Consider the following 25713-nt stretch of genomic DNA (forward strand, 5'->3'; position numbering starts at 1 on the left):
AATAACAGAAAGCAGCAGGAGCTGCAGGGAGAGAGAGGAGGAGGAGCCTCTTATGTCCCTCTCTAGCACCCCCAGGACCCTGGACTGATTAACACCAGCTTCTCAGGGAGCTTCCTGTTCCTGCGGCTTCCCTGAACCCACTTGAGGAGAACAGGCAGTCAACTGAAGTAGTAGGAGCCAATTAGGCCCTTAGGACACTGATATCTTCCCTCACTCAGACCCTGCTACTAGCCTGCTTATTTGTCCCCTTCAATTGAGTGTTGAGAGCCACTATAGCTGGCACAGAACAGCAGTCATGAGTGAAAGAAGAAAATGCCCCTCTGGGGCAGCATGCAGAAAAGAAAGAAAGCAAAGGAAGCTTTTCTATCTAAGCAGGAAGGAGCTCTCCTGAGATACATAGACACAAATGTTCATGGTAAGCCTTCCGGCCCCAGTGAGGATGTGAGTGGTGAGGAGATGCCTGATCTTCCAGTTAGTCAGAGTGCAGGTGACCTGGCAGCTACTGCAGCATCCATATCTCCATCTCCATGCACATTTCTGAAGAAAAGTGTAGATCAGAGAAGAGTGTGGTGGAGGCGCAAGAAATAGCTGCTGCTGAGTTTAGTTCCTTAAGTTTAGATGATCCAGGACTGTGGACCCACTTGAGCAGTAGCCTGAGGGACTTCCTTGTGCTGCATGGGCCACAGCAAGTGAAAAACTTCATGTTCCCCAAAGACAGTGAAAACAGAAGTTTCCATCCAACACATTACTGGCGTGAAATCCCCAGTGGTGACACAGTGGAGAGGCCATGGCTTACGTACTCAAAACCCCAGAATGCTGCATACTGTTTTTGTTACAAACTCTTCCAGTCTAATGTTCCAGCCACACTGGGTTCTACAGGAACAACGGACTGGAAAAATCTGGCTAGAAATCTGGCATGCCATGAGAAGGCAGCAAATCACCAGAGAGCATTCCATAGGTGGAAAGAGCTTGAGATGAGACTAAGGTTAAAGGCCACCATAGATGATCAGCATCAAGAGAAGATTGCATCAGAGTCTCTTTACTGGCAAAATGTTCTGAAAAGGCTCATTGCCATTGTGAGAAAGCTTGCTACCCAAAACCTAGCACTGTGTGGCACTTCAGATCAGCTGCATGTGCCAAACAATGGAAACTTCCTTAAAATTGTGGAGCTGATGACTGAGTTTGATGCTGTACTCCAGGAGCATCTAAGAAGAGTCACCACCCAAGAAATGTACACACACCACTACCTTGGAAAAACAATTCAAAATGAGATCATACAGTTACTGGCAACAAAAGTCAAACAGAAGATTGTGGCAGATCTGAAGTCAGAAAGATATTACTCTGTTATTCTGGACTGCACACCTGACATCAGCCATACGGAACAAATGACTTTAATGGTGTGTTTTGGAACAACAAAATGTCCCCGCAATGGTGACTGTCAGAGAGCATTTTCTAAAATTTATTGACATTGATGATACTACAGGAGCTGGTATGACAAATGTGCTTCTTAAAAAGCTGGAAGATACAGGAATTGCGATAGCTGACATGAGAGGTCAGGGCTACGATAATGGGGCCAACATGAGAGGAAAGAACAGAGGAGTGCAGACACAGATCCGAGAGTTAAACCCTCGAGCTTTTTTTGTCCCATGCAGTTCTCATTCATTGAACCTGGCGGTCAGTGATGCAGCATCAGCTTCTAGTGAGGCTGCTGAATTTTTTAATGTAATTCAAAGCATCTATGTATTTTTCTCTGCATCAACTCATGGATGGCAAATTTTGAAGCAACATCTGGGAACATCCTCTCTGACACTGAAACCACTGAGTGCCACATGATGGGAAAGTCGACTGGAGGCGATAAAGCCTATCAAACACCAAATTGGGAAGATAAATGATGCCATAGTTGCCATTATGGAGGATAATGCTATGACAGGAACTGTTCATGGGAGAACAGTGGCAGAGGGAAATGGAATCACCAGAAACATACATAACTTCAAATTTCTGTGTGGCTTAGTGTTGTGACATGACATACTGTTTGAAATAAATGTTGTAATCAAGAGACTCCAAGATGTTGACCTTGATATATCTGGAGCAATGGAACAACTGGACAAAGCAAAGTCATACCTACAGTCTTACCAGCCAGATGAGGGATTTCAAAACGTTCTGAAGAGTGCACAGAAGTTGGCAGAGGAACTTCACACTGAAGCTATTTTCCCACCCATTCAAGAATATAAGAGTCACCAAAGAAGAAGACATTTTGATTACGAGGCATGGGATAATCCCATAAGAGACCCCAAACAACAATTCAAAGTTGAATTCTTTAACCAGGTGCTAGATTGTGCAATACAGTCAATTGAAGAACGTTTCATGCAGCTCAAGGAACACAGCAGTATATTTGGGATGTTGTATGATATTCCAAAACTCCTCACTATACCTGAATAAGACCTACACCAGCAATGCAGGGCACTAGAGACAGTGTTTACACATGATGGCATGCATGATATTGATGTGCATGATTTAGGTGATGAACTGAAAGCCCTTTCAAGATACATTTCAGCAGGATCAACTCCAAAGGTAAGGGCAAAACCAGTTTTGCAATCCACCTTCACCTCGGCTCTAAATTTTCCAGTACTCGAAAATTCGCTAGATCTGTACCTCACCTAGGTAAGAGAGGTTTCAGAGTAGCAGCGGTGTTAGTCTGTATTCGCAAAAAGAACAGGAGTATTTGTGGCACCTTAGAGACTAACAAATTTATTTGAGCATAAGCTTTCGTGGGCTACAGCCCACTTCATCGGATGCATAGAATGGAACATATAGCGAGGAGATATATATATATACACATACAGAGAACATGAAAAAGTGAGAGTTGTCCTACCAGTTAATTAGCCTCTTAGAGTTTGTTAGTCTCCAGGTAAGAGAGAATTTCTAAGCCAGAATGTGACTGCATTTTTGTTTTCTGTTTGGAACTTACAAACTCTAATATAAATGAAAAAACACACCCATTGCAGGTTAGCAACAAACTTGTCATTATTCTTCTACTTACATACTCAGGGTGGCATCTGCCTTCCCATGATTTTAGGTAGACATTTAGAATAGCTCATTCATTCTTTACAAAGAGACACCAACCACCAATGCATATATTTCCTTCAGACTGGTTTACATAGACCTGTGGCTCTTTCCAGCCCCTTTCCACACATATATGGATTCAGTTTGTAAACTCTTGAGGGTAGGGACCATCTTTTTATTCAATGTTTGTACAGTGCCTAGCACAATGGGGTCCTGATCCTTGACTGAGGCCTCTGGATGCTGCCGCAATACAAATAATAAATAATAATGCATGATGAAAATCGCATATTGTTCGGATCCTATACTATAGACCTACTTAAATTAACACATCCATCTCCACACATTACCATTTGGGGGCATTGTAGTTGGCCAGGCTTCGCTGATGCACAGAGTAGATTTTTGCCAGTGCACATTCCTAAAGGCTGTGTTTGGTGACATTAAGATAGTAACATTGTCTGGGGTGTGTTGGTTGATTGGTTTTTTGCAGTATTGGGAGAGGAGACGTCACGTTTTTTTTCTTTACCCTTTTTAGTAGCTCTTGGCAGAGAGCTGATTATCCTCTTTACTTAGTGATTCCTTTTTCCAGCATTTCTTTTTTGAAAGTTCCAATGTATTTCCAGTAAATAAATATAACACTGTGAAAAGCTAGTTTCCCAGGAAATTTGCAGCCCTTCGGGTATAGACCTCAAACCCCTGAGCATCGCGCCATCCCGTTCCTTCTACACCTCTAGACAGCCTCCCCCGCACACACTCCCATGACCTCCAGCTTGCACTGCCTGCGGTATGTGGGCTCCCCTAGGAACATCATCCTCATGGGGCTCGTGTTGTGTACACTTCCAGCCTGGAGTCATGTGCCAGGCCTTCGCGTGGAACTAGATAAGGGCAATGTGAAGTGCTAGAGATCTGGAGACCAGGAGTGGCAAAAAAAAAACAAAAAAACAAAACAAAAAAACCATCTCGCTTCTTTATGTTCTGGTATAAATGACTATTTCCTGGTCACTCCTGGTTTTCTTTTCTCATCAGATATTTAGTGGTAAATAATAGGGTAAGAGTAATTTACATACTTGGAGTTAAGTTATGCTACAAGTCTATAACAAATGCTTTTTTGGAGCATTTCAGCTGTGTAACTCCCATTAAGTCTTATGGGGAAAGCCCCATGGGACCCTTTAATCATAGGTACGTGTTCTCATTACTGATCCCCCCAGGACTTGTACATCAAGGAGGGAGACATGCCAGTTAGCTAGGTATGTGTAAGGTTTGCCTGGATGAAGCATCCTTCTACCTACTGTCGTCCCTGCTTCAATCTCTCTCTCCTTATTGTTTAACTGTCATTGTGCTCTGCTATTCATCCACTGAGATGACCCCTCCTCACAGATATTCCTGTTCCCTTTGTGCTCGCCGCTCTTTGGCTGGATTTCGGCAATTGCAGGTAAAAGTTGAGAACCAGTATGACTTCCAGGACATGGCCAGCGTGGTTGCCATGGCGAAAACCTACGCCACCACCGAGGTGTTCATCGACTCCAAGTACGACATCCGAATCCAGAAAATCGGCAGCAATTACAAAGCTTACATGTGAGTGTGTGCTCTCGTGGCTGGGCTGGGGACGGGGTGGCGGGGCGGAGGCTGTAATTGGAAAGAGACATTTTTATGAATGTGGTTTAATTAGTGTCTGCTTTGGTCAGGAATAGGTGGTTTATTTAAGTTCCTTGAAGAATAGCCCTGGTGTGCTTTCACCTCTTCCCCATGCTGATCCATCTGCCCACAGATAGCTGCTCCATAACTCACCATCAGTGCCTTGTTCCCAGGCTGTAAATCTATCTGTACCTGTCTCCAAGCTCAGCCTTGGACAGGTACCAGGAGATAAGCTTTACTCCCCTATCATTGCAGTAACTTGTTTTCTTAAAAGTCCTATCTCTCCTGACCATATAGACAAATCCTCCATCTCTCAGCACCCTCTAGTGGGAACAGTCACCACAATCTTTCCGTTTCAAGTGAACTATTAAAAGCAAAGGGGTGGCCTACATTACCTCGTTGCATGCCCCACTTTGGCATGAGTCAGAGCCAACCCATGGAGTTTTACAGTGTGACTGACCCACAGCTACCCTCCTTTAGCCCCCTGACCCGGGAAATTACTCATGCCGCTGCCGTGAGGTAACACCATCGCAATAAGAAATTGCCACTGAAAGAGTGCGGTGCTAGATTATTAGTATTTTGTCATTTCTTATTAGTTATTATTATTTGTATTGCGGCAATGCCCAGGAGCCCTAGTCATGGACCCGGACTCCGTCGTACTAGGCACTGTATAAACACAGAACAAAAAGAGAATCTCTGCCCCGAGAACTTATAATCTAAGTATAAGACAACAGCCAGCAAGTGGGGACAGACAGACTGATGGAGGAGTACACGGATGCAATGAGCAACACTGGTCAGCATGATAGGCAGTGATCTCAGCGCACCAGCTGCCTAACCAGGGTCAAGTTTTTTGTTGGCATCCTGGCAAAGGAGAGTTTGGAGGAGGGATTTGGAGGTGGATAAAGTATTAGTTTTGCAGGTGTTTACGCGGAGCTTCCCCCATGTGTGTGGGGCTGCATGGGAAAAAGCACAAAGGTGCTTGTTTGAACAGTTAGCAAGTGGGCCCAGAAGGCTGGAATCCTGGAGCAATCAGAGGTGGGAGTTGACGTCTCGAGTTAGAGGGGTTAATATGGGCATACAGCATAAAGGGTAGGTGAGGACTGCGGGGGCTGCTTAGATCAACACAGAACATTACATGCTGGGAGTAGAGTCTCCCCAGCGGCAACTCCAGAATGAAGAGAGGTGCCACCAAGTTCCATTCCATTTCTAACCCCCTTCCCAACTAAGACCGTGTACATACCTCACAATTGCTAATTCGTTTGTCACAATGACTGTAGGAATAGTGATAAGGGTCAGAAAAGTGGCAGCTAGTGAATCCACTGTATGCTCCTGGCAGAAATTAAAAAGCACCTATCCCAAGCTCTAGTAGAGTTTGACATCAATTAAAAATAAAGTCATATAAATAAATAAAACAGTTCATTTCTCCCCATCCCAAACCAACTGAACAAGAAAAGGCAAATAATCTGGCTAATCCAGAAGTACCAGCCCTTATCAAGCTGCAGAATTCTAGATAAATATTTGGGTCTGGCAGCATGCGCTTAAGGGCATCAGATAGATGAAACATTGTCATACACTACTTAGCACCAGTATTATTGTTAGTCTAGGATCTGTGTTCCCAAAACCCCATGGTGCTAACACAGTTACATGAGATAGACAAATGTATGTACCCACTTACTTTGCAACTAGAATTGCCCAAAATCCCTGACCAGCATCCTAGCAGAGGGGCAATTAAATAAATCAGAGAGAGAGCTGGCCACTCTTTTCATGTCTGGGATTTCACGGGACACACAATTACTTAGTGGAAAGGCAATGAGAGAAAATTAGTTTTAAATCTGCAATATTATAGACTGGGTCAATCACCTAATTTTTCTAGCAGTGGTGTCTCAGGAAAAGCCTGACTCAAATGACCTCAGAAAAGAGGTTTAAAATGTCCTTTAAAATTCCTTACCGCGCTGACCTACCTTATCTAATCACGGAGCAGAAACAATACCATGTGACAAATTTGAACAGTCGCACTAATAGCCCATCCCACACGGGAGCAAATTTGCAAGCAATTGTTTGCTAAATAAAATTGTTTCCCATGAAACATTTGTCAAACAGTTACAAATAGGGAAGAAATCAGTGAAAATCAAAGCCAGTTCATGAAGAGAGAAAAAGGCCAAATTCATTGAATGAATTGTTTGCTACAAAAGTTCCTTTGTCCTATTCATGGAGCCACTACTGGAAACGAGTTTGGGATATCTGTATAGCCAGTCTCTGTTACTGATTGTTCCCTATGAAAGGTATCTGGTAATGGAGTTTATCCCAGTGCCAGACTGAAAATAGACTTTTTCTATGGGATAAACAAGTCCATTGTATGTCATATGAGAGAGGTGAGGGCATCCAGCCACTGACAATCGGGCCCCTTGAAAGTGTTTCAAGTTGGGTTCTCAAAAATGAAGGCATCCAAAATCACTGGGCTCTCTGGAACATCTTGGCCTTTAAGTTTGAGAATACCAGTGTCTGCTGTAATGTCTGTCAGAGAGAGGACTCTCTTGGTCTGAGTGCAATGGAATCAGTCCCTGTGTTTTCATACTGCCTCCCACACATGCAAAAACTCAAAAGCTCACTTCCTCCTGAGGACTGTTTACACAGTTCTCTCTGGAATTTGTCTACTCTGCCTCCAGGGTTTGACAGCGGGAGGATACTACAGGGTGACTAGATCATCCCTCCCCACTCCAGATGCAAGTATACTTTCTTCCAACCCGTGCCTGAGAGACTGAGTTCAGATTCCCATTGACTTCGGTGGAGTTACTCCAGACTTACACTGATGGTGAACACCTGCTTAGCCTATAACTAAAGCCACGCTGAAAACAACAGATAAATAGCCATGTGACACACGCCTATAATTCCACTGAATGGGTTTGGGGAACCTCATAACGCTGGTGAACCAGATAAAACTCAAATAATAATTGTGCATCACAACTGAAAGAAGTGGCAAAAATTATATCAGCATCCCATCCAATGGGGTGGGATGTTTACCATGTTTTTTTTAAGGCTTGCAACCTGAGGGTCGCGCTGGACTGCCAGCTGCTTCTGAGTACCCCAGGTTGGTAGCAGCAGTTGCCAAGAATACCCCTTGCCCTCTGCACTTAACAAGAGGGTTGTACCCTTTTTTTTATATCTCACTCCTGATGTTCGTGCTCTTGTCCTCTTGCAGTTGAATGGCTGCAGTGGAGCCAGAAACTGAGCTACAGTAGAATGGAATGGCCCAGTTATGAAGTGGTGATTCCCACAGTGAGCATATTACACCAGTGCTTCATGATTCACACTGTCTAGTAGTTCATTTTCAGGTGAAATTTAAGGTGTTGGCCTTGACCTATAAAGCCCTACATGGTCTGGGTCCCTTTTATTCGAGAGGCCACTTTTATTTGTTTGACCACCATGGCAATTAGGGCCATTGGAGCCATTCAAGCTAAGAGCCTCTGGTATAAACAGGAGAGGTCTGGTGGCAGGGCCTTCTCAATGAGGAGCCCTTGCCTCTCTAATTCACTTCTACCTTGGTTTGCCAAAGCCTTAATTTGGTGCCATGCTGCAAGACTCACCTGCTCTCTCATGCTGGGAAGGGAGTGGATTTCATGAAGATGTGGTGGAGCTTATGTTAATGGTCAGGACGGCTTTTGAGAGTCTCTTTTTAAGATTTTTTTTATATTTGAATGAAACTTTTAGTTCTAGATGAAGCATCTGGACTAGAACATCAGATTGGCTCAAACAAACAACTAGATAAACCAACCACTGCAGCAAAGCTGCACTCTCTGGAGCTCCCCCACATGGAATTTCCTTGTATTACACCATAGTATAGCTGTTTTTGTTTTTTGTTTTTTGATGGGGTATCTGTTTACATATTCCATCATTGTGTTACTAATCTGAATCTGGAAGTTCTCATCACTGATGAGAATTTGGATGTCATCAATCACTACAGGGCAATTTTCTGAACCCACATATTACAAATAAAGAGCCATTCCTACTGAAAAGCTGAGAAACACAACCCCAGAAAGGAGCATAACTTAGGGAAACAGAAGGAAAGAGAGGCTGAGAGTTGAACACTGTCCTTAGGTAATGGAAAAGGCTCAGAAACCTCAAAGGGGGAGGATTCTGTTGCTTAAAGAAAAGGTCAGGAAGGTGAACAGTTTTGGTAATAGGACAGGAGGGTTTGTATGTGTGATAACCAATAGTACAGCATGTGATAATATCTTACAAATAATACAGCACTTTCCTCCCCAGATACTAGTCTAAACCATACTCAGGAATCACTTCACCCCTTCTGAGTTGGATCCCAGGAGTCATTTAACAGTTTGCAGCAGCAGTACATACATATTAGGTTAGAGGAGAAAAGGAAGAAGGAGGCCATATCTATTTGAAACATTTCTCAGGAAATTTTAAGTGGGCAAAATGTAATGACCCAACTTTGAATTTAGCCTGGACACCAGGTTTAACACCTCTGCTCTTGTGAAAAGTGCCTTGTGATCTTTAATGACCAAAAATGATTAGGACTTTTCTACATTTCACTGAAAAGATTATGTCAGCAGCAATCCGCATCTCTCAGCACCACACTGCTACATTGGATAATGGTGCAGGAAAAAGAGTGCCACCCACTGAATCACCATGCATGCTTTCTGCAGCATAGGAGTGTTTCATGGGTGTATCAAACACACTGATGGGATAATATCTTACAACTACTACAGCACTTTCCTCCCCGAAACCATACTCAGGAATCTTGTGAGCTCTGGCAGAACTACAGCACAAGGTGCTATCATTGCAGGCTGTGTAAAGTCTGCCTTCTTCCTAAGTGCAAAGAAATGAACTAGCCCAGCACTTGACAGACAAATACAGAGCTCAGAATTTGCCAGCAGCGGCATCTTCTGTTGAAATTCACAGCCAGTTACAATGAAGGAGATTTGGAGCATTTTACAACTCTAAAAAACCTTTGGGAGAAGTTGGCGGGTGGGTCCCAGAGCAGGTGGGCCATTGAGATTAAAAAAGAGGGGACAGACAGACACTTTCCAGGCCACCACTACAATAGAAGCCAACCTCAGAGAGTAGTTTATATCTGACTTCTATGTATCTTTTCAGTCACATCTTTGCCAGGAGAATTACATATGCTTAGATTCTACAGTGCAGAGCATAAGGTTAATTATCCCAGAGGCGTTTTGCAGTCATCTCGGCTTTTCAGGATCTGATGTGTAAAAGGAGAAAAGTATTCACAAGGCCACTATATGTCACCCACCCAGCTGCAGACAAAAGATGCATTGAGGTTCTTAGTTCCTTGCTCCTAGTTTGAGTCTTTCATTTACTGGATGATCAGAATTTGTTGGGAGCACTGTGGACTGTAGGACTGGAAAGGACACCCTGCTGAATCACCCATGTTCCCCACACACACTGAGTTAGGTGTGAAAACTACCTCTTTGGAGGGGTTGGTTTGTCATCCTGTGATTGGTTTGTTTTCCCAGGAGGACGTCCATCTCTGGAAACTGGAAGGCAAACACAGGTTCTGCCATGCTGGAGCAGATCGCAATGACAGAGAGGTAAGGAAGAGAAGGGGCTTTCAAAAAAGAAAGAGCAAAGCTGATACTGAAGCTACAGCACGACTTAAGCACATGCTTAAAGTTAAGTGTGGTTAAGTGCTTTGCTGAATAGGGGTGAACGTAAGCACATGCTCAAATACTTTGCTGAATACTGGGCAAAAATGAGGGGTTGACAGTGCTGGCTAAATCCAGGTATCATGGTGACAAATCAAGTGCAAATTTAACTCCCCTACAAACACATGCATAAGTATATACACATCGGCCACTGTGCTTAATTCTAACCTGCGGCACCTCTGCTATTCCTATCCCGGCTGTTCCTGTGCATCGGAGTGCTCACCAGGAGCAGCCTCTGCTATTCCACCTCTGGGCATCTGAAAATTCTGCCTCTCAGGAGAAAGGGTGGTTGATATGGACGAATGTCCATTAGTAAACTTGGTGAGACCACCAGCCCCATTTCATTTGTGGCTTAGCCTGGATTTTGAACCCAGACACCCTCAAGCTTCCCTCCAGAATATACCTGGCTCCCAAGAAGCTGCCCTGTGGTACATGACCAGCATCCAGTTGCAGCTGCACATGAATGGGCCTTGCAGCGCTTAGTGCATTAGCATGGGCATCCTGCTTGATTCACAGAGTTAATCCCCAGTGTAAACAGCGCATTCCTGCTGCCCACCTCCTCCATACAAACCCAGGGTTGGAAAGAGCCTGCTTACTGGGGTGAATTTATTGTGATTTAACAAGTTTCATAACTGTACAGATGATGGGGGCTGAAATAGCCTCCTATTCCAGAGAAGAGCAACAAAAATGATTAAAGGTCTAGATAATATGACCTATATGGGAAGATTGAAAAAAATTGGGGTTTTTTTTAGTCTGGGGAAGAGAAGACTGAGAGGGGACATGATAACAGAATTCAAGTAAAAGTAAAAGGTTGTTACAAGGAGGAGAGAGAAAAATTGTTCTTCTTAACCTCTAGGATAGGACAAGAAGCAACAGGCTTAAATTGCAGCAAGGGAGGTTTAGGTTGGACATCAGGAAAAACTTCCTAACTGTCAGGGTGGTTAAGCACTGGAATAAATTGCTTAGGGAGGTTGTGGAATCTCCATTATTGGAGATTTTTAAGAGCAGGTTAGACAAACACCTGTCAGGGATGGTCTAGATAGTACTTAGTCCTGCTATGAGTGCAGGGGACTGGACTAGATGACCTCTCGAGGTCCCTTCCAGTTCTATGATTCTATGATTACCTCCTCTGAGTGGGGGTGTGGCTTCGCTTTGTCTCCTCATTGAGGAGGGAGTGACAAGGAAGGATTTATTAATTGTATATTCTGTTTTCTTGCCCCATCCGTATATGATCCTGTGTTCTTGCAGGTTCATCATTAGATCATGAAGATCAAACTACAGGTGCTCTGGTTGCCTTCAAGATCATAGGCTCTTTTCTCCTTCCCCTTTAGGTCTGCATAGGTAGCTCTGAGATCCTCAGTGTTTGCCTGTTTCAATTTCCACTCAGTGTGAGAGTCCTGCTTGCAGATCTTCTGCTTTGAGATTTTTTGTATTGAAATGGTCAGGACCACCGCACAGCTGCACAGAAAGAAAACAAGCAAAACTCATTCCCTCTCCTGTTCCAATGTAGGGACAGCTGAGGGAGCATGGTCGCCATCATAATGCATCTCTTGTCATTCCCTCTCCTCTTCCAGTGCAGAGACAGCTGAGGGGGCACCCCATCATACATGGCCTCCTGCTCCTGCCAGCTCATGTTCCCGTGCTAGGACAGCTGGAAGCAGGGGCTCCCATTATATAGCACCTCCTACTCTCACTCTGACACAGCAGCATATATTCAACAGGAGGGAAATACTTGGAAAGCAGTAATATTAAATGAATATAGGGGTTATTGGGAACAGCTTGCAGGGTGGTGATGTAGAGGAAACAAATGAAAAAGCCTGTGCAGTTTGGGGCTGTATATTCAGAGACATCATGTAACAGAACAGCGAGGTAATAGCCACTCACTATAGAGCTCCACTCTGGCTCTCCACACCTAGAACATGCCAACTGCCGGGCATCTCAGCATCAGAAAGTTGTCTACGGGGGGGGGAGGGGAGGGGGGGGAATTCAGGGCAGAGCAATAACAATTTCAGGGACTTTCTTCTGAGGAAAGATAAAATGAACTAAACATTTACAGCTTGGCTAAGTGACACGTAAGTGGGGGAGATTTGAGGTGTGTAAATACCGGTGAGAGATAGAAATGATTTCAGGTGGTTCGAGGGGATATAAGTAGTAGTAGAGAGTTGATGTGCAATGAAGGAAAATGTAGGCGTTCATCATGCAAGATCTCCTATTTCCTCCATTGCCTGTAGAATAGAGGGAGGGGATGTCTCATCATCATAACTCTGAGTTGCTGTGAAGAACGTTCAATACACTTCCAAAGGCAGAGGGTCATCATCATCATCATCATGTTCCCATTATGCAGTGGTGTAGTTCCTCCGATCCTGTCTGTTTCTGACAAGTCTTTCAATGGTTCCCCAGTTTTTCAACTCGGCTTCCACAGCTCTTCGCCATGTTTTTTTCGGGTGGCCTCATTTTTGCTTGCCTTCAGGTGTCCATCTTATTACTACTCTGGTGATGGAATCCGTTTCCATCCAAAGCACATGGCCAATCCATCTCTAACACCTCCTGGCAATGATGGTGCTCATGTCCTCTTGGTTGCACTGTGTCAATAGATCTTGGCTTGAGATTGTTCTGGGCCAAAAGATACAAAGGATTTTTCTGAGGCAGGTGGTATGGAATGAAGACAGTTTGGACATGTCATACTTTTTCATTCCCCAGCATTCTGCACTATAAAGTAATGTTGAAAGTACGCAGCTCTGATGAATCTTGAGTTTGGTTTTGGTGTTGTATTTTGATGATTTCCAGACTGTATTTAAGCTCCTGAAGGTGTTCCTGGCTGCATTGATTTTGTTCCGGATGTCCTGGCTTGTTCCACCATCCTGGCTGATGGTGCTGCCTAAGTATATGAATGTTTCTACATTGGTGAGAACATAATCCTCTATCCGTACTGGTGATGGTGAATCAATATTAAAGGTCATGATATCTATCTTATTGCGGTTGAATAAGGCAGAGGGTGGGGGGTCTATATTTGGTGGGAGGCTGAGAAAGTTGGCACCCTACTAGCATGGAGACCTTATTTTAATCCTTGAGCAGCCAGATAATTCCCAGCCATATGTCTGTGTGGATTCTGCAGGTACAGACTCTGGGCGGACTCCTGCGCCGAGATGTTTGGAGGCCTCGATATTTGTGCCGTCAAAGCTGTCCACAGCAAAGATGGGAAGGACTATATCATTGAGGTGAGAGCTTGAGTGACTGGAGTTCATGTCTACTTCATCCGAGTACATCCACAAACACAAACTCTCCCACGCATGCTCAGACAGTCAGACATACTCTAAGTACACGCTCTGCCCCTTGACCCAGTCATTTTCTCCTCACAGTGACCAGGATCATTTCAACTAATGTGCCCAAGCAAGGACTAACTGTGAGTCGCAACCAAATTGCCAGATACCTGTGAATGGGCTCCTGGTCGATGTTAAGATTAGAAGTCAGGCTCAGGAGTCAGTCACAAGCAGGGTGCATATCACATAGGAGCCAACGATGAACTGGATGGAACTAGAGCTGTAGGGAAGAGGACTATAAGTAGCATGAATGAGCCTTGTTGTCTTCATCAGACTCTGGATGCACCCCTTAAAATCGTTTGCCCAGGCCTGAGTTTATTGAGCTAGCAGATAAGCAAGACAAGCCCCCAAGAGAGTTTGTGGGTTCCAGTCACATCAGCTGCACAAGCTGTGGTTGAGAAGGCAAGCGTTCAAAGTGATACTTCCCATGCCAGGGAGTTGAACATGGGACTGGGTAACATGATCCAGGTCATTGGAACAGGACGGGTCCTGAAAAGCTGGCAGGAAAATCAAATTGGAAACTCAAGAGCCACTCCGGGCATGACCAAATCTGGCAAGTGAGCTAGTGTCCTCTGCTCCATGTGATGTTATTGGAAGTGAGGCTCAGCATCTGACCTGCTGTGAACTCCACCAACACAGCCCAGGCAGAGGAAGATGAGCAAAGCTGGCCTGCCGTTTCGTTCGAGGGTGCTGACACATTAGAAAGCTATGTGTGGGAGAGCACTCCCACCCACCGAGGCTTGGGAAGCTGATGAGAACCACATGAGCCTTACGGCGACTGCACATTCCAGTCTTGTGCATCTCCTCCTCGGGGACCAGGGACCTGTCAGAGGTCGTGTAATACAAGTGCTCTGCCAGCAATGAAAACATTTGCCTGCTTCTTCCAAATGGCAAGAGGGGTGCTGCTGTCATTCTGACTCCTTTATGTAAGTTGGCAGCAGCTTTTGGTGGAGCTGCTCCTCTTCAAACCCCACCCCAGAATCGAGCCTTTTAAACTCAACATACTTGTGTGTGTGTGTGTGTGTGTGTGTGTGTGTGTGTGTATACACCTGCCTGTGTCTGGGGGAAGGTAAGAAGGTACGCACACCTGCCTCTCTGAACGCATGGGTGCCTGTATGTACATACACATCTTCCTGTGTGGTTTTGTATGTGGGGTGGGGAGTTTGACCCATCTGCCTTTGTATGGGTATGGATGTCCATGTGCATGTGTACATGTCTGCCTCAGTGTGTGTGGGGGGGGGGAGGGGAGGATTGCACACCTGCGTCTGTGTATGACTTCGGGATGGGGGTGGAGTTGAAACCTGCTTCCACGTTTGTGTCACTGAGTCGAGGGCACGCCCATAGACTTACACCCATTACCACATTGCACACACAGACAGAAACGCACACCTGCACACGTATTACACCATGATTCTACACTGAACAAAACACACGGAGTGAGGTCAGCTGTTACCAATCAGAGGCGCCACGCTGATTTCAACTGAGCTAAGCCAAATTCCACCAGCTAAGGATCTGGCCCAGAGGGTCTGCTATGCCAGGGGTTCAGCAGGAGTTCAGATACCAGACTGCTCGGCACTGTATGGGAACATGAATGGAATAGAGTAGAACAAAGCAAAGCAGGCACATTTTCTACTTTATGCCAGTTCTGAGAGAGAAGCTGAGAAGTACTGTAATTACTTTCCCCCAGTCCAGTTCCTTGAGTGGGCTTTTTTTTTTGGCCAGAAGCTGGTGGGTTGGTTGTTCTGTGTTTTGTTTTGTTGGGGAGGGGAGTGTGACAGCCCAATCAGCTGCATTTCACTTTGTGAGAAGGAAAATTTGCAAGAAATGACTCCAAAATTCACTCAATAAATAAAAGGTAAAGATTGCACAATGGCATGGAACCAAGGAATGAATTTTCACAATGTGAAAACTGTTCCCTGAGAACTCACAATGTGAAATACAGCCAGATCTGTGTTTTGTGAGACTTATCACCATTGCTTATGGCAAACAGGGGCTCAGATTAGGAGAGAGGAGGTTGAGCACAAGAAAGGAGGATTATGCCATCCAGAAATCTGAAGTAATTCATATAAATTTATCTTCGACCTGATTTCCATACCTTTAGTATTAGCTGAACTCACCATCTTTATTTGCCACGTGGCGTTGGGGTAGTTTCACGGTACTTTAAGGGCTACATTCAGACGTCGAGTCACTTCCCTTGATTTCAGCGCTCTTCACTCATGCAGAGAAGCGCTGACTTTGATTCAGCATACTGGTATTTCTTTCTCCGCACTAAAGGGCTTTGTCACTGAGCCTGGCATTTTCAGAAGGGCTCAGCACCCCCAATGGAGGCCAAGTTTTCAAAAGAGTTTCACTCCTCTTTAGGCACCTGGAGGAGTGGCCAGATTTTCAACGTTGCTCAGTGCACTGGGTGCCTGTTGGGGGCTGTGCACCTGAAAATCTGGCCTGTTTTTGTAATCTAAAATAACTCCACAATGATGAGTCATTTTACAGATGGTGGTGGGGATGGGGGTTGTAAAATGATCCACGAAACTAAAGAGTAATCAAAATTGGATTGACTTCATGTTTTTTATTCTTCTCTCATGGCCAGCAGTGCCACATGTATTGTTATCGTAGAGCTCTGTGGATCTAGCCACACACACTACAAGGACTCTACTGCTCTGCGTGATGGCCTGTCCAGTCTTTCACCATTGTCGTATCAATCCCTTTGATCTGTCGAATCATCTGTTTCCTTCCTTCCCTCTAATCACCCAACACCTCGACACTCGTACATGAGAACATGGAATAACAAACCCAGCCTCCAGCTCTTGGTGTAAGATAGAAGGCGGGGAAGGGGTTTTCCTGGATCTCTTCTCTGCCTTGCCGCCTTCCGTTCCCTCTGAGATATCTTATCGAGCAACAGCAGCTGTGTCAGGAGACAGCCACTGACCTTGGGCAACTACAAAGGCAGGGTTTGTGTGTGCTGACATCTTCCCCTCTCCCTCAGCTGTTCTTTGGTCTCATTCTCGGGAAGAGATGAGAGGAATATGTTTGTATTTTATATATTCCATCTGGGTGGTTTATCTCAGCATTATGGGGCCAGATTCTGATCTTGGCACCTGGATAACTCTGAGGTAGCTGCACTGACACAACTGAAAAACATTTGGCCCAGAAAAACTGTGTCCTTTCTTATTAGCTTCATCCTCCCCATGCCTTAGTCAGTGATAGCCCAGTGTTTGGGGTCCCTCAATCAATACCACAGAAGTGAGCTGAGTCAGAAATCACAAAATAAGACATAGAAACAACCTAATGCCTGATGTTGCTCCATTGACTTTGATGAGCCTAAAACAGGATTAATTCAGCCTGGATGTCTCTGTTTCTAAATGATACCCTGTCCTTTCACTTCAGCCAGCATATCACATGCTACTGCAGTAATGATGGGAAATAATTCCCAAGTTGAAGAGATGAGATGGGTGTTTTTTTTAATACAGACCTATCACTACACAGTTATTTACACCCAGAGTTAGTGAGTGAGCAGATTACTTCACTGGATAATGGCTTGTTAAAGGGAACAGTGGCACCATCTAGTGGTCATAAACCATCCCTTTCACAGTAAACTAACAAGGTAAATGAAGTTGACATGGCTCTGTCCTTTCCTACATATGAGCAGGTTCCAGAATTGCCAAATGAAATGGGGATGCCTCGTGGAGCTACATGCTAGCAAGACCCCCTAATAGAAATCAGGTTAGATTTCAAGTCCAATGTTTTATAGTTCTCCCAGCCAGTCTGCTGCCACACCTTTGTGGCAGCCAAACCCAGCTATCTCTGGACCTCAAGAAGCCTGTTCTACAAAGAAGCAGAGGAGATGACAGCAGATTTGAACATTTAACATATTTATCTGACCCCCACTTTCATTTAACCTGCTCCACACATATCCTAGACCAGGGGTGGCCAACCTGAGCCTGAGAAGGAGCCAGAATTTACCAATGTACATTGCCAAAGAGCCACAGTAATATGTCAGCAGCTCCCCTCATCCACTCCCCAGCCCCCAGTGCCTCCTGCCTGCCGACAGCTCCCACCAATCAGTGCCTACTCCCCCCCTCCATCAGCTGTTTCAAGTTGGCAGGAGGCTATGGGGGGGGGAGCGAGGGCATGGCAGGCTCAGGGGAAGGGGAAGGGGTAGGGGCCTTGGGGGAAGCAGTGGAGTGCGGGCAGGGCTTGGGGCAGAGCAGGGGGTTGAGCAGTGAGCACCTCCCATGACATTGGAAAGTTAGCATCTATAGCTCCAGCCCTGGGATCAGTGCTTAGGTAAGAAGCTGCATATTAACCTCGGAAGAGCTGCATGCAGCTCAGGAGATACAGTTTGGCCACCCCTGTCCTAGACCATAACTCAAGAAAGCAATGGATTTTGGTACCAGTCCTCTTCTCATCAGATTTTCAAAATTAAAGCTGTCCACAGGCATAGCGTCTGGATTTTATATAAGCTCATATGTAACAAAACTAAAGTGGAGACCAAATTAAGGAGAGTTGAACAGTTACTCCATTAATAAGTCACCTCTATGTCAGATGGTCAGGTTGGAACCATCTGTTGATGAACTGACTTCACAAACAGACTTCCTTAAACCTAACTATAGAAACATGCGAAACGTTCTGCTTAATAATAATAATACCTAACTCTTACAGAGTGCTTTTCATCAGTAGATCTCAAAGCACTTTACAAAAGGAGGTCTGTGTCATTAGCCCCACTTTACAGCTAGGGAAACTGAGGCACAGAGGGGGAAGTGACTTGCCCAAGGTCACCTAGCCAGCCAGTGGCAGAGCTGGGAATAGCGTCTCAGTTCAGACTGTACGCTTGGAGCTCTAGTGGGGCAGACTTGCAGTTGCAATTGTTATCTGTGTGTGTCAGAGCTTTATCTGACAAATGCAAACTTACTGCTGCATTTCCTGGATTTGTAAAGTTTAGTTTTCTTAAAAGACCCTAACATTCTGGTAGGTTAATAAGCACCCCCAACTGAACCTTAGCTTCACCATAATGAGCTGCTTTGCATGGGACTTGGTTAATGTTTGTAAAGCTTTTGGGATATGACAAACTACTTTGATGATTATGGTGATGTTTCAGGGGTGGCGTACAGCTGTGGGTCTCACTCATTTTAAGACTGTGGATCCCTTCAAACTTTTGCTTCCTCACGTTCCCTGTGGTAATTGTAGTGCGTGTTTACATGGCAAAGTAATGTCAGCACTGCGTAAAAGAGACCAGCTGAGAGGAAGTTTACTTTCATGGCATGGGTACTGCTGTTTGGAGACATCCTGTCTATTTTGTGCCTGTGTTGTTTATTTCCTTACTTCCTGTAGAGCTTTGCATTGATTACCAGCTTTGCCCTGGTTGCCTCTAGTCCCCCTGGCACTAATCGGCACGGGTCTCTTTGCGGTTTGTTTCCTTTCTCCTTTATACCTGGAACCCTTCCTGTCGGAGTGTCATCCGCAAATATCACCACAGTTGAACTCCAGAGAAACACCCATCAATGAAAGACATTCAATCAGCCTCTCTGGCTGTAGGAAGAATCTAGTTTGTGTGTGTTTGGTCAAAAAAAGTCTCCAGAAACACTTATCAAGCCTAGGCCTGGGCTCCAACTGGCAGGAGGCAGCATTTCTCAAAAACTGAGATATGCACCAGCCATTGTGATAGGCAGCTCCCTCCGATTCAGGTTGTGGGCAAATGATGGGAATAGTTGCCTGGGGATGAAGTAACACAGCTTGGCATCAGATTGAGTGTCTAGACCTGCCTCTGCCACTAGGAAGCTGCCTTACTAGCTGTCCTTTTCTCTCTTTGTGCAGGTGATGGATAGCTCGATGCCCCTGATAGGGGAGCACGTGGAAGAGGACACACAGCTCGTAGCTGATCTGGTTGTCTCCAAAATGACTCAACTTCTTGTGACTGCAGGATCTACCCCCTCACCTCCGAGGCCTTGGGTAAGAGTGGATGGAGCCATTCAGAAAAGTGGGTGCTTTCTGAAACCCCCCAGGAGTGATCAGCCAATCATGTACCTGAGTGGATTGAACGTTCCGGCGCTGTTGGACAGAGATGTCACCCCATGCAAAGTATTGGATCGTTCTGCTGTTACTGTTGCAGGGGTAGCTCTTCCATAAACCCTTCATGGGTTGTTCCTGAGCACTGTCTCTATTCATAGTACCAGGGCATCACATTCTCATTCAGCTTATCCACCACATACAGTTACCCGGGGCCCTTTTGGCCGGGTACAGATTGTGACCAAGACTACAAACTATAAAGAGAAGCATCATCCGAGACAAACATTGGAGAACCGTTTGGCAAGAGGTGGACTCAGGGGTGGAGAGTGGGCAAGGGAATGGCAGCAGAAAGGGCAAGCGTAGGAGCATCTTCTGCTCCCAAATGTCCAAGCCGTATGGGGCAGCTGTTGCTATGGCGACTCAGGTTGGGTGGCATGATGGCAGGCAATGACATGCTGAACTAGGCTCCCTTGTAGGTGACAGCAGTGTGCTGATGGACTGTGGACTGGGGAAGAGGGCGATAGAATCAGTTTAAAGACATGGCATCAAATAACTTCAGTCAAGAGCAGTTAGACCAATCTATGCCAGGGAGAGTCTGGCAGAATCATAACCTTGTCCCTCCAGGGTGAGTTAAGTCTGAGAGCTTCTGCAGGGTTTATAAAGAAAACCTATCCCCCATCTCTGCCCACAAAGAATGGGAAGATTCTTAGCTGGACCCCAGCAATACATGACTCGGTAACCTATAAAGCCAAACAATGTGGCTTGTTCACTGCTGATGGAGCCCCTGCTACTCTTAAGGTCTCTGCTCCCATGAGTGAATATTAACACAAGTTCTGTGTGCCCATTGAGGAGACTCTAGAACTCTTTATAGTTTGGCTGCAACTCTCCATCCCAGCTTGACAGGTTAGCAATCCCCACAATTGAGTTTATTCCCACCTTTGCCTCTCTGGTGAAATCTGGTGCATCCCAAAGGGAGCCAGTGAGGCTTTCTGCCACTGTTAGGCCCTTCCCTAATGGCATCCCTGCTTCTTCAGAGAGACCCTGGGTCTCAGCCACCAGTCCCCGAAAAGAAGGCCTGGCTGATGTTGCCGTTCATCAGAACCCATCATTTCTGCTTTTAAACTGACCAGTAGGCTTCATGTTTAGTGCGCCCGCCTCACCGCACACTCACCCGAGGCTGAGTACTGAACCCATCTTATTTTAGAGCAACATTTGCCAATGGCAGTTTCGAATGACCGAACTGCACCATGGCACAACATGCCAGGGTTTAAATAAAAACATCTGTGAATACGAGTACCGTTTTTAAGTGTATAGCAGGAACCTAGGGAGGAGGGATTGGAGAAGAATCAAGGCAGTAAAGTATTAAGTAAGACTTTCATTTTAATAATACCACTTCCCCTTTTCCCTGGAAGCTGTCAGTTGGTTCTTTATGTAGGGAGGAACCCCTGTTGGACAGTCTGCTAGATGGAATTAAAGATGCATTATTAACTGTCTTTTGGGGGGAAAAGAAAAAGTTAGTTATGATGGTCTGGAGCTGTTGCTGCTAAAGTCCAATCCTCCCTTGTTTAAGACAAAACAAGACAATCACACAGCAGAGGAGAGAAAAGAACAGTAAAGATAGAAAATGCAGCTTCTGTGCCCGGTGTTGCCTTTCCCTTGCACCCTTGCTGCTGGAGAAACACAGGCACAGCACATGGTCTGACCAGCCACGCTGAGATCTGGCAAACTATAGTAGTCTTGGTCTCTTTGAAGTATTGCTTGTGGCTGCCTCTCCAGTCCCAGGCTCATAACAGTGTTGCGAAAGGAAGACATGTCTTGGCTGGCTAAGCCAGATGCATATTAGACAGAAATCAGAAAGGAAAGAGCAGAAATAAGGTGGGGAAAGAAAAAGAAACACAGTGGAGGGGCGACAGCAGGAACCCAAGTCTCACATCCCAGCTATTGTTCAGGATTTGGCTGAAGCTGGTGGCAATGTCACTTGGTTCCCTCTCTTTGGCCCAGTGTAGTCAGGCTGCCTTTCAGGAACAGGACAACAAAGGCCCAACGGTATCACGGTGGATCCCAAGAGACGGTGGGAGTGGCAGCCACAGTGACAAAGCTCAATCCTTCCAGCCCACGCATCCGGCCTCCGTCCATTTAGTGACTCCGAGATGAACAATGTCCAAGATGGGTTGGCAACCACATCCCAATAACATTAACCAATTAAAACACTCGTCGGTGATTTCAACTCTAAACATTTCTTCCCATTTCTAGATTTGTTTAGCTCCTTGTCATGCCAACCCATGACTTTGCCAGGAGCCTTGAAGGCCCCTTAACAGTTCTTTTAACCTAAACAATCCAGTTTGGACCAGTCTATGTGGCTCCAACTTTGCTGACTTTCATAAACAATTTTATGTAACAGGCTGAGTTGGACTCTTGTTACCTTGGACAGCTTAGAGTACAGGCCTCTGCACAACAGTCCCGTGTTGTTTAAACTGTTTATTAATTATCAGAAAAGGAGAGTGAGCAGATAGATAGCAAAATTAGAGAGGACTGGGAGGAACTTCAGCAAGACCTAACCAAGCTAGGTGAATGAGAGAAACAATGGCAAACAAAATTCAGTGTTGATAAATGCAAATTAATGCACATTGGAGGGGAAAATTTAAACTACTTGTTTTAAATTAACTGTATCAACTCAACTGGCCTCACAGTAGGCAGTTCAGTGAAAACCTCTGCTGAGTGCACAGCTGCAGGCAAAAAAATCAAACAAGTTGTTAGGATTTGTAAGAAATGGGATGGTGAACAACATGGAGACTATTCTAATGCCTTTATACAAATCAGTGGTGCAGCCTTATCTGGATACTGTTTGCAGTATTAATCACCCCAGCTGAACAATGGATAGTGCACAACTAGAAGGGGCTCAGAAAAAGGTGGTGAGAAAGATCCAGGGCCTGGAAACACTCTCCTGGGAAGAGAGACTGAAATGATGTCCACCTATTCTCCCTGTCTCTTAGGAGAGAACAAGGGGACATTCAATGAAATTAAAAGGTGGGAAACCAATAAAAGGAAATAACTAGACTGTGATATTCACTGCCACAGAAAGTCATTGAGACCAAGAACTTAACAAGATTGAAAAATGGATTGGACATTATAGGGATGTCAGGAATTTCCAGAGTTATAATTAATTGACAATCCATGTGGAAGGGATATTAAACCTTATGGTTTAAGCCAATTTCTAACTATTAGAAATCAGGATGAGACCTGATAACTCCACACCTGTTAGGTTTAGTGCAGGATTCTTACATATATCTACTTCTGAAGCATCTGGTGCTGGCCACTGGGCTAGATGGGCCTCAGGTTTGATCCAGTCTGGTAATTCCTCTGTTTGTAAACCCACTTTTAAAAAATGCAACTCTACAGTCATTCTCCTCTAGCTAACAGTTTCCAAGCTCTTTCCTACTCAGTTCTCCATCATAATACCATGGAACCTTACAGGCCTTATGCTGCAGTGGCAGAGTGTGTGTTGAAAACACCACAACATTCAAAGTTCTGTCATCCCTAGTTCTCCTTTTGAACATGTTCTGACGACCGTAATGATTTTTTTCCAGCCACAACAAGTCCAGCCTCAGTCAATGAAATCACAGATGCAGCCTCAGCCTGGACCTCAGCTTGGACAACCACCCCAACCACGGCCACCTCCTCAAGGTACTGTACTCTAGGACCTCTGGCAAAAGTAACCTAGACAGTTCATTTTGGGATCTGATTCAGATTGTACAGAGGAATCTCTTCACCCGTCACTGAAATTGCAGCCAGCGCTGTGATGAAATACAGTGACTGTTCAACAGTGCACAGTAACATTACATAACAGTTCAGAAAAGGCAATCAAGAAGAATAGCATCTCCAGTGGAAAATGCAGGTAGAATTGAGCTCAGCAGACTGTAATTGCCCAAGCTGGAATTTGGCGAAGATATTGGGGTAACACTTTTACTCATGCACAAGAGTACATGAGGTCTTTAAAGGCTATTAGCTTTGCTCTTTGAAACGGTTTATAAAACATTAAGGGACACATGTCTGTCTATTTTCACTTTCTAGGAGCATCGTTTTATGTGGCTTTAGGATGGCAGAAAAGTCAGGCTTTGCTTTGAGGGTCTCTCATCCAAAAATGCTGAAGCATCCACCCACTGATCATGTTATAATATAGAAGCATGGATGGTGATGTGGCATACAAGCACCTCATCGTAACTATCCAGGGAAGGTGCTGTTGACCCAAACTTCCATTTTCTGTGGGGAAAGCTAGTTCTCCCATTGATTCCAACCTTCCACCCCCCACAATTCAGGCTCCCACACAAGATTCATCAAGGACAAGAAATGGTGACAATCACATGGAGAATTAAGGCACGCTGAGACAGCTCTACCTGGGAGAAGGATGGCAGGGTTTCCTTGGTGTTAAAAAGGCAAAGAACTGTACAGCAGCAACTCCATAGATGTGGGCATGTTGCCACTGACCAACAGGTTAATGGCTTCCAGTGTCCATAACGAATAGTTTTCCTTAGGTCTCTGCATGGAGCGAGTCTGAAATGTTTCTCCTTTCACTAGAGCCTGTTCCCTCATGCAGCTGCTCGTTTAATGTGTCTTGTATACCTTTGTGTCCATGTTCCCTGCAGGGGGTCCACGCCAGCCTCAGGGATCTCAGCCTCCACGGACTGGAGCACCTCCACAACAACGGCTCTCTCCTCAGGGCCAGCAGCCCCAAAGTCCCCAGTCTAGCTCACCTCAGCAGCAGAGGTCGCCTGGATCCCCCCAGCTAACACGATCTTCCACTGGAACCTCCCCAGTCCAGGCCTCCAAGCCGGGCATCTTCCCACCACAGCAGCCTAGACCCCCTGCCCAAGGACGGGCTCCTACTCAACAAGGCCTTGGTGAAACACCCAAGCAGCAGGCCTCCCCACATCCACACCTGAAGTAGGTGCCCTTTAAGCTAACAGATTTGTAGATCTGAAAAAGATAATGTCTTTAAAAGTGTCCTGGCTTAGTAGACAGGCCAGGGCCTGTCTGATCCCTTGTTGCCAGGCAACTGCATTCTTCAAGACTCAGGGCTTGGCAACAGTGAGTTAATTGGTACAAGTGCCCCTGTGCTGATGCTCTCCATGGAATTGGCCTGGTAGATCCTTGGGCCACATGTATTTTTTTCAGGGAGAGCGAGAGGTCCTTTGCATCTCTGAGATTTCACATTCCCTCTCTCTCTCTCACACACACACACACACACACACACACACTCTCTCTCTCTCTCTCTCCTTGCCCGCTCCTGCAAGGCAAAGCTGCCATCCTCTCTCAGTCAAGGAAACACCATGACTGTCCTGTCATTGACCAGAGGGCTTGATGTGAATCACACCTTCACTCGCCCCTGGGGTTACGCTCTGCACAAACCTTTGTTGCCCCAAATTTCCAAGCATTTGTAGCGAGGCTGGGAGTACTATTATAAAGAGGGATCCAGGTGCCACTGTTATGCTAAGCACCATGTCAGAGCAAAGCAAGTGGTGCTCAAAACCCAGATGGCCACTAGTGCTCCCTGTGTTGGGACTACTAGTGAACTGACCTGGCAGTAGCAATGGTGGGAGACACCCTAGTATAGATGAGGCCTGAAGGGCTGAGTGAACTGCTATTCTGCCATCCTGCAGATCAGGAGACACGCTTGGGTTTCCTGCATAATGAACCACTGGACCATTAGTCTGGCCTCAACAGCACTTTTAGCCTCTGGCAGTGGAAAACTGAGACCTTGGCAATTAAGATGGGTCTCTGATATAGCTGCGCAGAGCATTAGGCTGGCATCCTTAATCATCTCTTCTCCTGCCATGGGTGCAGCTGGGACCTTTGCTTTTCTTCACATACTAGATTTGCATGTTTGTTGAGGTTTGTAAACAATAGACGTTCCTCTGCTTGGGCCTTAGCTGTAATGTATGTATTAAGTACCGCTGGTGTGGAAGTCACAGAACACACAGGCAAGGAGCCTAGCTGGGAAATGTAGGGTACCGCAGACA

The 25713-nt window shown here is 45.5% G+C and overlaps 1 protein-coding gene across 1 annotated transcript in view; it reads left to right on the forward strand.

The window, feature by feature from the left end:
• The window catches only part of SYN3 (synapsin III), a 265520-nt gene that overhangs the window by 238354 nt on the left and 1453 nt on the right, over nt 1-25713 (forward strand). The window contains exons 8-13 of the mRNA XM_054032562.1: nt 4493-4635; nt 10185-10259; nt 13489-13591; nt 19505-19639; nt 23284-23380; nt 24340-24637. Coding sequence (XP_053888537.1) covers nt 4493-4635; nt 10185-10259; nt 13489-13591; nt 19505-19639; nt 23284-23380; nt 24340-24637 — 851 coding nt within the window. The remainder of the gene's footprint in view (nt 1-4492; nt 4636-10184; nt 10260-13488; nt 13592-19504; nt 19640-23283; nt 23381-24339; nt 24638-25713) is intronic.

Source organism: Malaclemys terrapin, chromosome 1, assembly GCF_027887155.1.
Source record: "Malaclemys terrapin pileata isolate rMalTer1 chromosome 1, rMalTer1.hap1, whole genome shotgun sequence".
Classification (NCBI taxonomy): domain Eukaryota; kingdom Metazoa; phylum Chordata; order Testudines; family Emydidae; genus Malaclemys; species Malaclemys terrapin.